At 39.4% G+C, this 14,372-nt stretch overlaps 1 protein-coding gene across 12 annotated transcripts in view; it reads left to right on the top strand.

Annotated features, from left to right (window-relative positions):
- PATJ (PATJ crumbs cell polarity complex component) overlaps window positions 1–14,372 on the top strand; it is a 150,872-nt gene that overhangs the window by 117,134 nt on the left and 19,366 nt on the right. For all 12 annotated transcript variants that reach the window (XM_077928678.1, XM_077928676.1, XM_077928675.1 and 9 more), the window contains 6 exons: window positions 159–289; window positions 5,047–5,130; window positions 10,189–10,382; window positions 11,620–11,767; window positions 11,967–12,053; window positions 13,733–13,850. In XM_077928678.1, the coding sequence (XP_077784804.1) occupies window positions 159–289; window positions 5,047–5,130; window positions 10,189–10,382; window positions 11,620–11,767; window positions 11,967–12,053; window positions 13,733–13,850 (762 nt within the window). The remainder of the gene's footprint in view (window positions 1–158; window positions 290–5,046; window positions 5,131–10,188; window positions 10,383–11,619; window positions 11,768–11,966; window positions 12,054–13,732; window positions 13,851–14,372) is intronic.

The following is a 14,372-nucleotide window of genomic DNA, read 5'->3' as shown; positions in this document are numbered from 1 at the left end:
TGAATTGTGAAATTGCATCCAAAGCAGCAGACCTCAAATCACAAGAATTTGATGCAGGTGCACACCAAATTTCGACACTGAGTTTATTCCTCTGCAGCTTCTTTCTTTGTTTGGCAATGGTGCTTTTGTTCACTGGTACATTTTATCATTTGTTGCAGGTGGCCTTCCGCTTCCTCTGGTGGATCCAGCGACATGCCCAATAGTTCCTGGACAAGAAATGACTATAGAAATCTCCAAGGGGCGATCAGGCCTTGGTCTCAGTATTGTAGGAGGAAAGGATACACCACTTGTAAGTTGTTTGGTGGTTTTGGAATACTATTTCAAGTTTTCATGAATCTCAAAGCTACTCCATTTTTGGTACAATGAAAGAAAGAAATGTGGACATTCCATAATACATGTTTGACATGTACGCTTGGATGTTTCTTTAACAAAGGACACCTCATTTCCTTGCCATCCTCTTCGTAAGAGCATTAGAAGATTGCTGCTGGAGCAGACCAAAGACCCAGAGGCTAGCGTCCTGTTTCTACACTGGCCAGCCACATGCTTATGGAAAGCCCACCCAAAAAAGAGATGAAGGCAATAACTCTTTCCTGCTGCGATTCACTAGCAAGTGGTGTTCAGAGTCATGCTGCCTCTGATCTTGGAGATAGTATATAGCCATCATGAGTATTAGCCTTTGACAGCCTTATCCTCTATGAATTTGTCTAATCCCCTCTTAAATCTATCTAAGTTGTGCATAAATTCCCTTAACGCAGCATAGCTTAACCTTAACTGTACACACTATGCACGTAGCTTGATCTGCTGTTGCATATTTGATGCTTCCTTTTTCTGATGAATGTCGAGTACCAGACACGTGCGCTTAGATTTTCTCTTACGTATATGGTTAAAAGATAGGGGCAGGAGACTAAATATAATAGCTTTTTGCACCAAAGATAAGCTTTTGAAAGTGTGAACTTCAATATCAGTGTGAAAATTGCATAAAATCACTGGAGGTGTAAAAACATACATATTAGAAATATGTGAAAACTGTTCCCATGGATTAACAGATTTCTTCATTGAAAAATCCCACTTTGAAAGTTTGACTTTCATTGTCAAAATGCAGATAGAGAGTTCCCATCTTTGGATGATATTACTTGGGTAACGTTGGGCTTAATCATGTTTTGTACAGGAGAAATGAAATTTCTACCAGCTTCCTGTCTGCTGCCTCCTTGCTCTCCACAGGCATGTGTCAGAAGACTGGAAAATATGGTTCATATTTTTTGCCCGTTGTTATGTCATAAAGCTGCAGTTTAGCAAATTTCATCCTTTTGAGACCAGGGGCCCACCTTCAGTCAAAAAAAGCATTTGGGCACCAACTTCTTAATTTTTAAAAAAATCATTCGTTTCTATGTATGATAGGAATGCTGTAGCTACGAGCCATTTTAGGTCAAGCTGCAACCTGGTATTTGGTCCTGATTCCCCTGTTGAAGACTAAAGTATAGTTTGTACAACAGTGAATCTACACAGCTATCATTAGGCTGTAGGACTGGATCTTACGACCTTCATATAACAAGGGGGTCTGAAAAGCTGGTTGTAAGAGAAATCCTTCTCCTGCTTTGTGGCCATTCCAGCTGCATTTTTCACTATTCTTGTGAAAAATAATCCAGTTATGGGAGCATGCTTAATAAAATTTAAACTGCTTTTTTATTTCGGTAAATGCATTAGCAATTTGACCACACACCTTCTTCCTGTATGCAGCCTTAAGCATTTTTTTCATTCAGCAGTAATTTGTACTGCAAATGAATCCAGTGTTCTGTAAATACATGATCACTCATGCCATAGAAACAAACCAGAAGTTTGAGATTAGACCTTGACTTTTTGCTACAGCAGAGTGGTTGTAAATACTGTTAGCGGGACTGCAAAGGAGGAAGCTTCAAAAAAACCCAACTCCATCCATATCTTTATCACAATACTTGCTTTCAGGCAAGGATATTAATATTTTCTTCCTCCTCCATGTCTTTTTCACTTCATGTCACCTTGCCCTGAGTGATGTAGTGCTATTTCATTTAAATGTTTTTTTAAAACTGAGCACATTCTGTGACCTCCTGCTGACTGCTCTTCCTGTGATGAATAACTTTATACAGAAAGCAAATTCCATGTTACTGAATAAATGAAACCTGTTCATTTTCATTAGAATTAGCTCTGAAAGCCACTCTGGAGCATTATTTTGTGTAGATTTTACTGTTCCTATCACATGCTTATGTGCTTAAGACTCAGTAAAAAAGTGGTAAAACATATTTATAAATCACTATTTCGTTGAAAAGATCAAAGCAGGTAACAAAAATACATAAACCCATACAGTAAAAACCATATAAAGAGGTTAAAACAGACATCAATTAACTATTGTGGAAAGATTTATTCTTAATTGCCTGCGTAGGACTAGCAGTGGCTGGGGCAACCCAGTCAGATGGGCAGCAAATAAAATAATAATAATAATAATAATAATAATAATAATAATAATAGCAGCAGAATACAGAAGTTGTCAGCTGGCCTTTAAAAGTTGAAACAGAAACTACCTGCTTAATCTTTCTTGGTAAAGCTTTCCACCGGTAGAGCCAGTTTCCATTGGGAGAGCCATTATATCCTAGTTATAAAGGCTTTGTGTCTTCGTGTTGTCACATTAGCCTTTCCAGCTCGGGGAGTGACCAACAGTGCTCCTGCAGATTATCTCCACAATCAAACTAGGATATAATGGTTCAGGTGATGTAAATTATGTAAATCAATGCAAGGACCATGAGCCTGTCTCAGTAGTAGATGAGCAGCCTGTGCAACTTCCAAACCAGACCCATGGGCAGCCCCACATAGAACGCATTACAGTAATCCAGTCTTGAGGTTATCACTGCATGGACCAAAGTGGGCAGGGTATCTCTGTCCAGGAATGGCTTTAGCTGGTGAACGAGGCAAAGCTGGTAAAAGTCGCTCCTAGTCACCGAGGACATTTGGACTTCTGGTAACAACGATGTAACTAGGAGTACCCCCAAGCAGCACACCTGCTCCTTAAGAGGGAGTACAGCCCCACCCAGAACAGGTACCTTGTATAGTTCCCAAATGTGGGAACCACCCAAAGAGCCTCCTTCTTCAAGCATAGTTTATCAGCCCTCATGCATTCAGATGCCAATCCAGAGCTTTCACACCCTTTCCTGATTCCAATGTTATAGAGAAATAGAGCTTTGTGACATGAGCATCCTGGTTGTCAAGAATCTTTTTTTTACCTGTTGTACCAAGGATGGGACACAGACAGCGCTCTCAATTTATGACCTTATAGGCACTCCCTAGTCTTAGAAGCAGTGCTCTTGTTGATGCAAGCTAGAACGATGTTGACCTTGTCATGACACAGCATGCTTTTGATTGATGCTCAGTTCTTTGCTCATTATAACCCCTAAACCAACGTCAGAAATGTGGCTGCCTAGACATTTATTCCTATTTTATACTTGTCCCTGCATTTCTTCCCATATTCTTTCTTCCTGCCAAATTTAACCTTCTGTTGCTATCTGCACAGCTCTCTGGTTTTTAAATACAGTTTTTGAATTCTTAGCTTATCCTCCAGAGTATGTGCATCCTTCTCAATTTTGTATGGCTGGTTGTTAAAACTGATAGCTTGGGAATATTCCGTGGGAGTATGTGGCATTTCATTTCAAAACAAATGGCATTGCTGGTGAAATGATAAAAAATGTGCTGTTTGAAGTGTTCCCCCCTCCTTTTTTGGGGGGGGGGTGTCTACTGCTGACAATAAGTGTATATCACTGAAACATTCCCTAAAGCAACATCTGCTGCCGCCTATATTTTCCAGCCTTGGTAATAAAGTTAATATATTTTTCAAATTCATTTATTGTGGTGGATTTAACTTGCAGCCACGCTGTACAAGGCTGAACACCCCTGTGAAGGCCTTAAAACAGCCATTACTCATAACACCATGGTTTTAAATTATATATTATAAGTTTATATTAAATTATAAAAGTTAAGCATGCAGGACTGAAAATGCAAGTTGACTTGGAGTTCAGATTTCACTCATGCCTAGCTGTGTATAATATGGTGGAAGTATTACACAGAATAATTAGCCAAATTATGGCTAATGTTAGCCAAAATCTGGATTCTTGCACTGAAAAGAGGAAGAAACCCCCTTTTACCTTAGTGGCTATGGCAGATATAATGCTGTAATAAAAATACACAAGCGTGTTAAAAATACATAGAGTAAAAATGTCCAGTCATTGGTGCTGCCAAAATGCTCAGAAATAATAATAATAATAATAATAATAATAATAATAATAATAATAATAATTAATTATTATTATTATTTATTTATACCCCGCCCATCTGGCTGAGTTTCCCCAGCCACTCTGGGCAGCTAAATACCACCCAAAACATATTGGTCTGATGCTGAAATGCTGATAAAGTTGGTGTCAGGCGGGCCTCTCTGGGGAGAGCATTCCATAGACAAGGAACTACTTTAGGGGAGAAGTGTTATTTCATTGTCACCCACTGGATCTCCTTTGCACAAAGAGCCTCAGATGACAATCCTAAGGTCTGAAATAATGTCAAAACCAGCACTGCAAAGTAGACCCAGAAACAAATTGGCAACCAGTGCTGCTAATCACAGTACACTTTGAGGCTATAGAACTGAATGTTCGATTCAAAGTGAATTTCATCCTCTTTCAACAGCATTAACCCTGATTAGAACTTACTGACCAGGTTTCCACCTTAACAAATACGTGAAAGCATGGTATGAAGCTGGTTAAAGTTGCCCACTATGTGGTTATAGTTGTTCTGGGGAAATGTGTGCCTCTGTGAGTGATCTTGCAACACTCTCAGTATTTTGCCACAATGGTTAAGAGATCATCAGCGTAATATATGTGGCTGGGGCAACCCAGTCAGATGGGTGAGGTACATGAAAATGACGATGATAGGAAAGGTCACAGTATTTTCATGTCAGTTCTGCATTCTGGACTGTGGTCTCGGAACTTACTTTTAATATATAAGCATTGATACTGAGATTATGTGTTCTGTTAGGATGCTATTGTAATACATGAAGTGTATGAAGAAGGCGCAGCGGCTAGAGATGGCCGACTTTGGGCTGGTGATCAAATCCTTGAGGTAAGATTCATTATTTAACTCTTCAAATATTTCTCTGTTTCATACAAAGCCAATATTTTAAGAGGGAAAACCATGCATTGTGCAAGAAACATGGCTGAAATAATTGACTTATTCCTCTAAATAATAATAGATAATGTGCTTTTTATCTACTTCATCTACTTAAAATGTTGAGGTCCATACACATCTATTGATCAGATTTCTTCAACATTTAGTATTTCAAAAAATACATATGTATATTTAGCACATCGCAACTATATAAAATACAGGCGAAACCATATGAATGCAAATTATGAACATATTGTAAACATAAATACTAAATATTAGAGAAGAAACTCATACAAACTTTCATTTAGCAATATTCATTGCCAAACAACTTTTTCCTTTTCATCAGATATGCAACAGCATTTTCATGTTCAATTTAAAAATTTAGACAGTAGGCATTAGTGTCATGAGATGATAAATGTTATATCACTTTTCACCATATGTCACAAAATTATTTTTATTTACCATCTTTCTTTTTGATGAGCTGTCAGTTTAACCTTATTTACCCAGCCCATTTTGATTTAAGTATTTCAAATTATTTCTGAACCCTTAAAATCTTGTATCTATTAACTGAAAGCAGAAGCTGTTTTTATCTTCTGTAACTTATCTTCATATCAACTGAGGCTATGTTTTTACAAGCCACTTTATAAACATTACTGATTTTTCATGTGTCTTGCATTAAGATATCAGGTAAGGAAGGGTTAAGAAAAAAGTTGGCGTTTGATTGTAGCTTAGAAAAGAAGTCCATTCATGATGGTTGCAGAGTGGATAGAAGTACCTCACTGTCAAGGCAAGAGAAATTCCCAGTACACCTATTAGGGCTTCCATGTAAGGAGGTTAGGAAAACAATGAGGGCTGCTTGGGAATTACCCTTAACAGCTCTTTCACCGAATGTTTCTTGTTTTGGCTGCTATTCCTATTTTGGCTGCTATTCTTAAATAACAGCTGTGTATCACAGTAATGTGTCATTAATAGCAGAATGGACATATCAACCAATAGATTGTTAATGGACCATACAGGAAACATGTTTGCAGACCCAGGTGCAAAAAGCGCGTGCATGTGGCGTGGCGCAGGGCCAGCCAAGGGTAGAAATAAGACACAGGACATCAGTATTGAATTGAAACTGGCCACAACTTTTATTGATTACAGCTGTAAGTAGGTTTTGACGAAGGCAATGAGTATCAACCAACCCTCCTACTGGTTGATTAAAAACACACACCTAGATCGAGAGTCACCCTATGCCATACATCAAATTAGAGTGAACCCATTAGGGCCGTCACCTGGAGGCGTGCTATGGTCCATCAGTGGCCATGTGGACTCCTGGGCAGAAGCACATTTTCCCAGTTCGCTTTAGTGGGGTATACAATAAGCTAATGATCCAACCTAATGACTTATCTGCCCAACGTTGTGATGATTGCTCTGAGGGAGGCAAAAACCCACAGCCTGGCCAGTTGGTCTGCAGGAACAAAATTATTCCCTGGGCGGTCGGCAAAGTCAATGGAGAAAAAAGAAAAACACACAGCAGAAGCTGTTTGACTTCCAAAGCGCGTTCGAAAATGGAAGCAATTACTTCTGGGTTTTCAGCCTTTGAAAACCGAAACATTTGGCTTCCAAGACGTTTGAAAACAGAAGTACCACTGTATAATGAATAGGCAAACTTGAGTGAAGCCAGAACGGCTGCCGCAAGCACACCCGTCAGCTCACTATGATTGGCCCATTTAAATGGGTGCACCAAGCGATGTGGCCCTGTGGAGAGGCTCTGCCATCCCCCAATGGCCACATTGTGCAGAATTTGGCCCCAAGACTGGGCCGTATCAGACCACAAACCGCCACTCCCCTGGAGTCTCAGGTATGCGGCCGTTGCATGCCCTGGTGCTTGGTACAGTTTGTGGCCATTAGAACTCATCTAAGAATTCAGTGTAGATTCATTTAGGTTTTATTGATTTGCCTTGTCAAAGCCAGGCATATGAGCATGGATGTCTGTATGCACATGAACACGCACACATCCATGCCTCACCCCATACTTTCTGGTTACAGTACTTGTAGGTAGCATGTCTTTTTATTTTTCTCTGAATTCACAAGGTGCATGTGTATTTGCATATTTCTTTTCACAGTGCATGTTTGCACTGAGATTTTGCAGGTTGTCAGGTGTATGTCTAATTGCTGCAGTCCGCACATACTAAAGTCTTCAGCCAACACTGGCCCTCCATCTCTCTATACCGCAGAGAGCTAGATCAGCACAGGCTGAGCAGGCTTTGTGGCTCATTTTATGATGAAGGCTAAAGTTATTTTTGTATGGAAGAGGTTCAACAATAAAATGGGTTATCGGGTATCTGTTGCATATTCTCCGCTGTTTCCAAGAGAAATCATGTAATCAGTGGCATTGCGGTCCTGGGATGAAAACAGGGGATGAGACACCTGGATAATAACTGGCAACATTTCAAGGTGAAATCAAGTGCTATTCATCTAAAGGAAGCCAACATCCATGTGCTTTATAAAAACAAGGTTCTTAATTTTGCCTGGTGGGCAAGAGGGTGGTGACCGATAGGCCAAAATCTGTTTGGAAAGATTTATTTTAAATGCATCATCAGAAAACCAGTGAATGCATTTTGGTTTATAAAACGTATAAGCATAATAGTATCAAGGGCACATTATACATGATTGAATTATTGAGAAAGGAAAATACTATTACATACAATATGAAGCGTACAATATGCAAGATTAAAGTTATCTACAATTTAACCATTGCTGAGGGCTGCAGTGCTCCACCAAAACTCTGCTAGCTAAAGTTTACTGCATAATCCCATCTATCCTTTGAGTTTAAGAGAACATAGCTACCAGTCCAGAGTGAAATTCTGGGAATCAGGCTCCTGTGGGCTTTGATTCATGTTACAAGAGATCACTTTGGTGTCCAGGGTAAAGCAAACAGAAAATTAGTCCAGGTAAAAACTAAAGAAAATGTTTAAAAATAAAATAGTGATCCTGACTGTGTTCATTAAACTGGAATGTTTTAACTGTAGCATTAGTTTTAAGAGCAATTTAAAGTTGCAGTGGTGGTCTGGTGTGCCATCTATTGGAATCTAGAAAAATTATTCTCTTATGATTCAAATTATCGAATTGCCTAAATCTTAACAGAAAAAGAACATTGGTTACAAATTAATGGCTAAACAGCTACTGGTATATGAGTTCTAACATGTTTACAAAAATGGAGAGTCTTAACCCTCCAAATCGTAAGCAGATATTAAGACTACAGCCCTCTGCTTTGGTGGCTAGTGTAAAGAATAATGGGAAATTTGCATTTTCAAGGTGGTCTCAGAATGGTATGTGTACTTTTTAAGGCATCAGCTGGGGTTAAATAGACCGGTCTATTTCTGTCCAGTTTCAGTTTTGCTGACACAGAATCATAGGTCCATTCTGTCCAATTGTGTGGATTTTTTAAAAGAATACACAGAAAGTCTGCATTTAAATTGTATCCATTTTATATGCACTTTCTATGTAAAATACACTTTTTCCAATGCATTCTCCCCATGAAATATCCCTTTTTGTGGACATTCTTTGCATACTGAAACCACATCACAAAATCTAGAGAAGTTCACAATCTAACTGGAAGTTGTGTTCTGATCAGTGACCAAGTTTGGGAATGTTTGAATGGGCTGGTCCACTGTGAAAAGTGGACCAATCAAAACCATCTTCCATCCCTGTGACCATTTTTTTTAAAAGCAGGTAAATCATTGTTGCTTAAATTTATTACCCACCCTGGGATCTTAGGATGGAGGGTGGGTGATTGATGATGATAATTACTCTATATTTCAAAAAGTAGTCTACTGAATAGACTTCAGACATGCTGAATTTGTACTATAAAATGCTAAGAAAGTTTCCCATAGAACTCGTAAGGGGATCCATGGATGATAGTTCTCCCTAATGTATGCTTAAAAATTCTTACTTCATCAGAAACTAAAAATGGATACTATGTATGTTCATGACCAAACATTTTTAAAAATAGTTATGCTTCAGATAAGGTAAACATAAAGGTAACTGACCACATTACAGAGTACTGTTATAAATTGGGGGAGGGGGCAAGGATTCCCTAAACTCCTGGCTGCTAGATTCTCCCCATAATTCCTGGATTTATTAAAAGTTGGAATTAATCAAGGTTTTATTAAACTGTGCCAAACTCCGCTGGATTCATCTTATGCTAATGAGCCAGGCCAGCCTGGGATAGCCAGCTGAGTGTGGGTCATAAGAGGAACAAAGATATTAATGGCTGAGCTATTGACCCATCCAGAAAGCTGTTAGGAGGGTGAAGACTATGCAAGACCAGGAGGGGTGGAGCCCCTCCTCCAGCTGTGTGTTAGTGGGAAGAGACGATGGGGGTTTAAAGGGTGTAGGATTTCAGTTTGGATGATGTAAGCTTAACGGGAGAAATGCGAGTTTTGCAAGCTGGGTGGGGGCCAGAGCTCAAGGCGGGCTGTCTTGTTTTATACTGCAAAGAGGGTCAGACACAATGTTTGGAATCTGAGGGTGCAACAGTGGAAGGAACAGGACCTTATCGGGATATCAATGCTCTGCACTCTCCATCTAAGCACAGGTTGTGTATATGTGTAAATAACCACAGATTCTGCTGTTCCTCATTGTCCAAAAGGAAACACATACCCTGGTGCCTTGCAGCATTTGGAGATCAGGGTGGCATGTGACAATAGTATGCTAGAGGACATCTGGCCTCTTCTAACCTTGCTTTTCTATAATTGCAACCTAAAATGAAATAATACAATGAATTGTATTAATCAGTGAACAAGAATGACTAGCATAGAGTGGAAGTTCTGGGATTTTGCAGTGGGACTCTTTCAGACCTCCTGGCTACAAGATTTTAAGCATGAAATGCTGCCAAAGTGTTGCTTCCTTTATTCATATGACTTCTTTAACGATAGAAATTGTGATTTGTTCTGAAGTATTACTTTGCTAGACTAATTAAAATCCAATAAGCAAAGAATATAATATGCTTCTGTTTTATTCTAGGTTAATGGCATAGACTTGAGGAATGCCAGCCATGAAGATGCTATAACAGCCTTGAGACAGACGCCTCAGAAAGTACAACTGGTTGTGTATAGAGATGAAGCTCATTATAAAGATGAAGAGAATTTGGAAATTTTCCATGTAGACTTACAAAGGAAAATGGGCAGAGGCTTAGGGCTAAGCATTGTTGGGAAACGGTAAGGGTTACACTTAATCATAGCTCTGTGTGCAGAACATTACAGAGCCTTGTCTTCTCTTAAACTGAAGATCCCTCCACAGAATAAGCTGCAAAGATTATGTGCTCTTTCAGAACAGGTGCAATATTTGTAATGGTTGTTACACCTTTAGCTTTTCTACAAGTAGAAAGGTGAAACATGCAATTAGATGCATTATACCTGAATCCGATTTTCCTTTTACATTTAGGAGGACAAACGTAGTACCTGAGAGCTACTGTAGTGTAATGACAGCTGCCAGTCAGAATGTCACCTCAGCTTCTGACTCACGAGGCAACCTTAGGCAAGCTGTTAACTCTCTCAACACCCTATCTAAAATATGGAAGTAATAATGTTGACCGTCGTATATCGATTTCTGAGAGTACACTGATAGCAAGAATGATTTAGCCACATAAGAAAACCAGTGTTTTCATTTTAAGACCAGTGTGTGGTCTGATGAACAAGCATTAAGAGGAATAGTTTAGTCGGTAGACAACATGAGACTCTTAATCTCAGAGCTGTGGGTTCGAGCCCCACATGGAGCAACAGTGGGTTGGCCTAGGTGATGCTTATGGTCCCTTCCAACTCTATAATTCTTCTGTGATTCAAGTAGCTGCTCCTTAAAACTCAAGACAGGATTTGTATTGTGTTGCTTGTCCTGGATAAAGGTAAAGGTAAAGGGACCCCTGACCATTAGGTCCAATCGTGACCGACTCTGGGGTGGCGGCGCTCATCTTGCTTTATTGGCCAAGAGAGCCGGCGTACAGCTTCCAGGTCATGTGGCCAGCAGGACTAAGCCGCTTCTGGCAAACCAGAGCAGTGCATGGAAATGCCGTTTACCTTCCCGCTATTTATCTACTTGCACTTTGACGTGCTTTCGAACTGCTAGGTTGGCAGGAGCTTGTCCTGGTTAGCAATATCTAAATGCCTATATTCCTAGGAATTGTATGTACCTTTTAACAATTATTTATTTGCTTGTTACAGTTATATCCTATTGGTTAATAATAATAAAATCCACAACAGAAAATTGCCAGTATACATAGCACATTAAGGAGTAGTACAACCATAAAAATCAAATAAGAGCAGATAAAAAGTCTAGAAAGGGGGGGATATCATTAGATATCTAGAATAAAATGCAGAGCAACAGAGAACATACAATGTGCAAATTGTTTTTAGAAAATATTTTTAGTGGTGCAGCAATGTGCTTCTTTTCAACTGTTAGAAATGGAAGTGGAGTATTTATCTCTGACGTCGTAAAAGGAGGAGCCGCTGACCTTGATGGGAGACTAATTCAAGGGGATCAGATCTTGTCTGTCAATGGGGAGGATGTAAGGCATGCGTCACAAGAGGTGGTTGCTACAATTCTTAAGGTAAGTGCATAGTGTATTCTTGAGCACTAAATCATGTTTACAAGGTTTCTGGAAACCGATTTTTTTTTTTACGTTACCATGTGGTTGTGGTTTAGGCAAAAGTATGATTGTTTGCATGGGGGTGGGGGTAATATATCTAGGGGGGAAATTAAAAAGCCACCAGAGTGTAAATGCTGTACGTTTCTTTGCATATCCAAAGTGTGCCCAAGGGCTTGTACAACTAGAGATTGGACGACTGAAAGCTGGATCTTGGCTGTCATCACGGAAGACATCTCAAAACAGTCAGGTTAGTGGCAGATGGTGCATTAATAAGAAATGGGAAGCTGATGATATAAAACTCAGGATGTGAAGATTTGACCTTGTCAGACGTAACTCTGGAAATTGGTCTTACAACCCAGCTATAGTCGTAACCCAGAGAGTCAAGCTTGTTGTTTCAATATTTTGGGTGACCCAGATGTCTGTGTATTAACCATTGGACATTACAGCCACCTTAAGAGACAGAAAATGGCTTGGCATTCCATTTCATTTTTTTTTTTTTATAAAATATTTATTAAAGATTTTAGACATTTATAATCACCAAACACATATAAAACCATCACCATAATACAATAAACAAAAGAGAGCACATAAGAATTAAAAAAAAAACACATAATAAAAAAATAACACATAATACAGAAAACATACAATAACAAAATCAAGTAATTCGTAACCATATTTTCTTTGTTTTTGGAAAGAAAATTATTATGAAATGGTATTCCATTTCATAATACATGGACAATTTTACTGTGCACTTGTACTTTTTAAAAATGAAATCAATAATTGCACCGACAGGCTGAGAACAATAGATTTTGTTTTCACTTTTATCTTGCCCTTCGGTCCACTTGGAGCCACCAATGTGTCTAGCAAGCTTTTCAGCAATAAAATATGTGGGAAACAGTTGAAAAAAGTCATGTATCAACATTATGCAAATAACATGTGCCAATAATAAAGAAAAGGCTGTATTGTATTCTGGCCAGCAATCACTAGGATTTTCACAGGAAAGCATGGAGATTGTTAAGTAAGTCATTTATCACCAGTTCCTGTTTCCGCTTGCTGTCATTTCCCAGCCTGTGTGCCCTTCTGTCGCAGACACCCAGGTGCCAAGCTCTCATTTTGCTTCACCTGAACTGCTGCACTGCAACCTTCCCAGTCAACATGTGTATTATTCCTTTGCCTTATTCCCTGCTAGTTTGAAGAGAACTCTAGAGAGCTGACAGCTACTGCTAATGAATTCTCCATGCACCCTGAGGAGCACTAATCCAGATTCTGCAGAAATTTCATTAGCACTCTGTGGCCTAAAAATCTGTTTAGCTAGAGGAGGTTTTCGATTTTTTCACACACGAGACTGCACAGCTAAAACTTGGCAGCTGGGCACCAGATTTGGTTGGCGAATGAAATGTTTCGGTGAAATACTCTTGCTGTATTAGAACACATAGGAGTTCTAACCTCTCAAAGCTTTCCTGGAGTTTATTCTGTAAATTCTCTCTTACTTGGTCTAGTTAAGAAGCCAAGCAGAATTGTGTTGCCTGTCTACCATCCAATCTCTTTGAACCTTTTTTAAACACAGATGTTGGGCATCCATATGTAAAAGAAAAACAAGTGCTTCCATGTGATCGTGTGACTTATCTGTTTAACATTAGTGTCAGCAGCTGTCTGTGAGAGTTCTTAGTAGCACTATCTGTCAGTGCTTCTGGAAGATCTCATCCAATGTCGTAGTGAGGGGAGCAGGTTGCAGATATTATTTCTTCATTCTTTAGTGAGGCCATGGATGGATACTGGACAAGAAAAGCTCTGATAACTTCCATTTTGGATTTCTGTAATACATTGTGTGGGGGACGGCCTTCCAGAGGACTGGAAGCCTCTGCAGGTACAAAATACAACTTGGTTCCTTCCTTCATCCTTACCGGTTTTGCCTTTGCATTTCAGATAAGCCAACACAGTGTTCATAGCCACTTTCACCCTACATTTGCTCCAGTTATCTCCACTTTACAGAATTTTGTCAGCACTAAGAGGTCGTCTGCTGATTCCTCTCACAGAAACTCAGGTATGGGACAGAACCTGCAAACCAATACAACCCTGTGAATTATGCTGAATGTTCACTGCCATCTTATTCTGTTCATTTATAAACCTAGTTAGGTATTTACTTCTGTATGTAGCAAGGAAGCAATTCTTAGCAATAACTCCTAAATATGAAATAGTCCTGTGAAATATGGAGCAGATGATTAGGCATTTCTAATGTGCTAATTACAGTTTCTCACATTGCATTTGAAGTAGCCCAGGTCCTGTTTTTCCTGTTTTGATTCCACTTCGTGCAACATCTTAAAGTTGTCTGTTACCTACTAAGGTTCAGGGCCCAATAAACTACTTAATTTATAATGGGCAACTGGCATATCCAAGTCATTTCTAAATACTGAAGGAAAAGCCCAACCAGACTTTAATTTTTCAGCTATATGGCTCTCCACCCCCCTAAATATCTGCAATTACCGTATTTTTCACCCTATAGGACGCATCGGCCCATAGGATGCACCTAGATTTGGGGGGGGGGGATAAAGGGGGAAAAATTATT

This window comes from Podarcis muralis, chromosome 5, assembly GCF_964188315.1.
Source record: "Podarcis muralis chromosome 5, rPodMur119.hap1.1, whole genome shotgun sequence".
Classification (NCBI taxonomy): domain Eukaryota; kingdom Metazoa; phylum Chordata; class Lepidosauria; order Squamata; family Lacertidae; genus Podarcis; species Podarcis muralis.
This window is presented reverse-complemented; position numbering and strand designations above follow the sequence as displayed.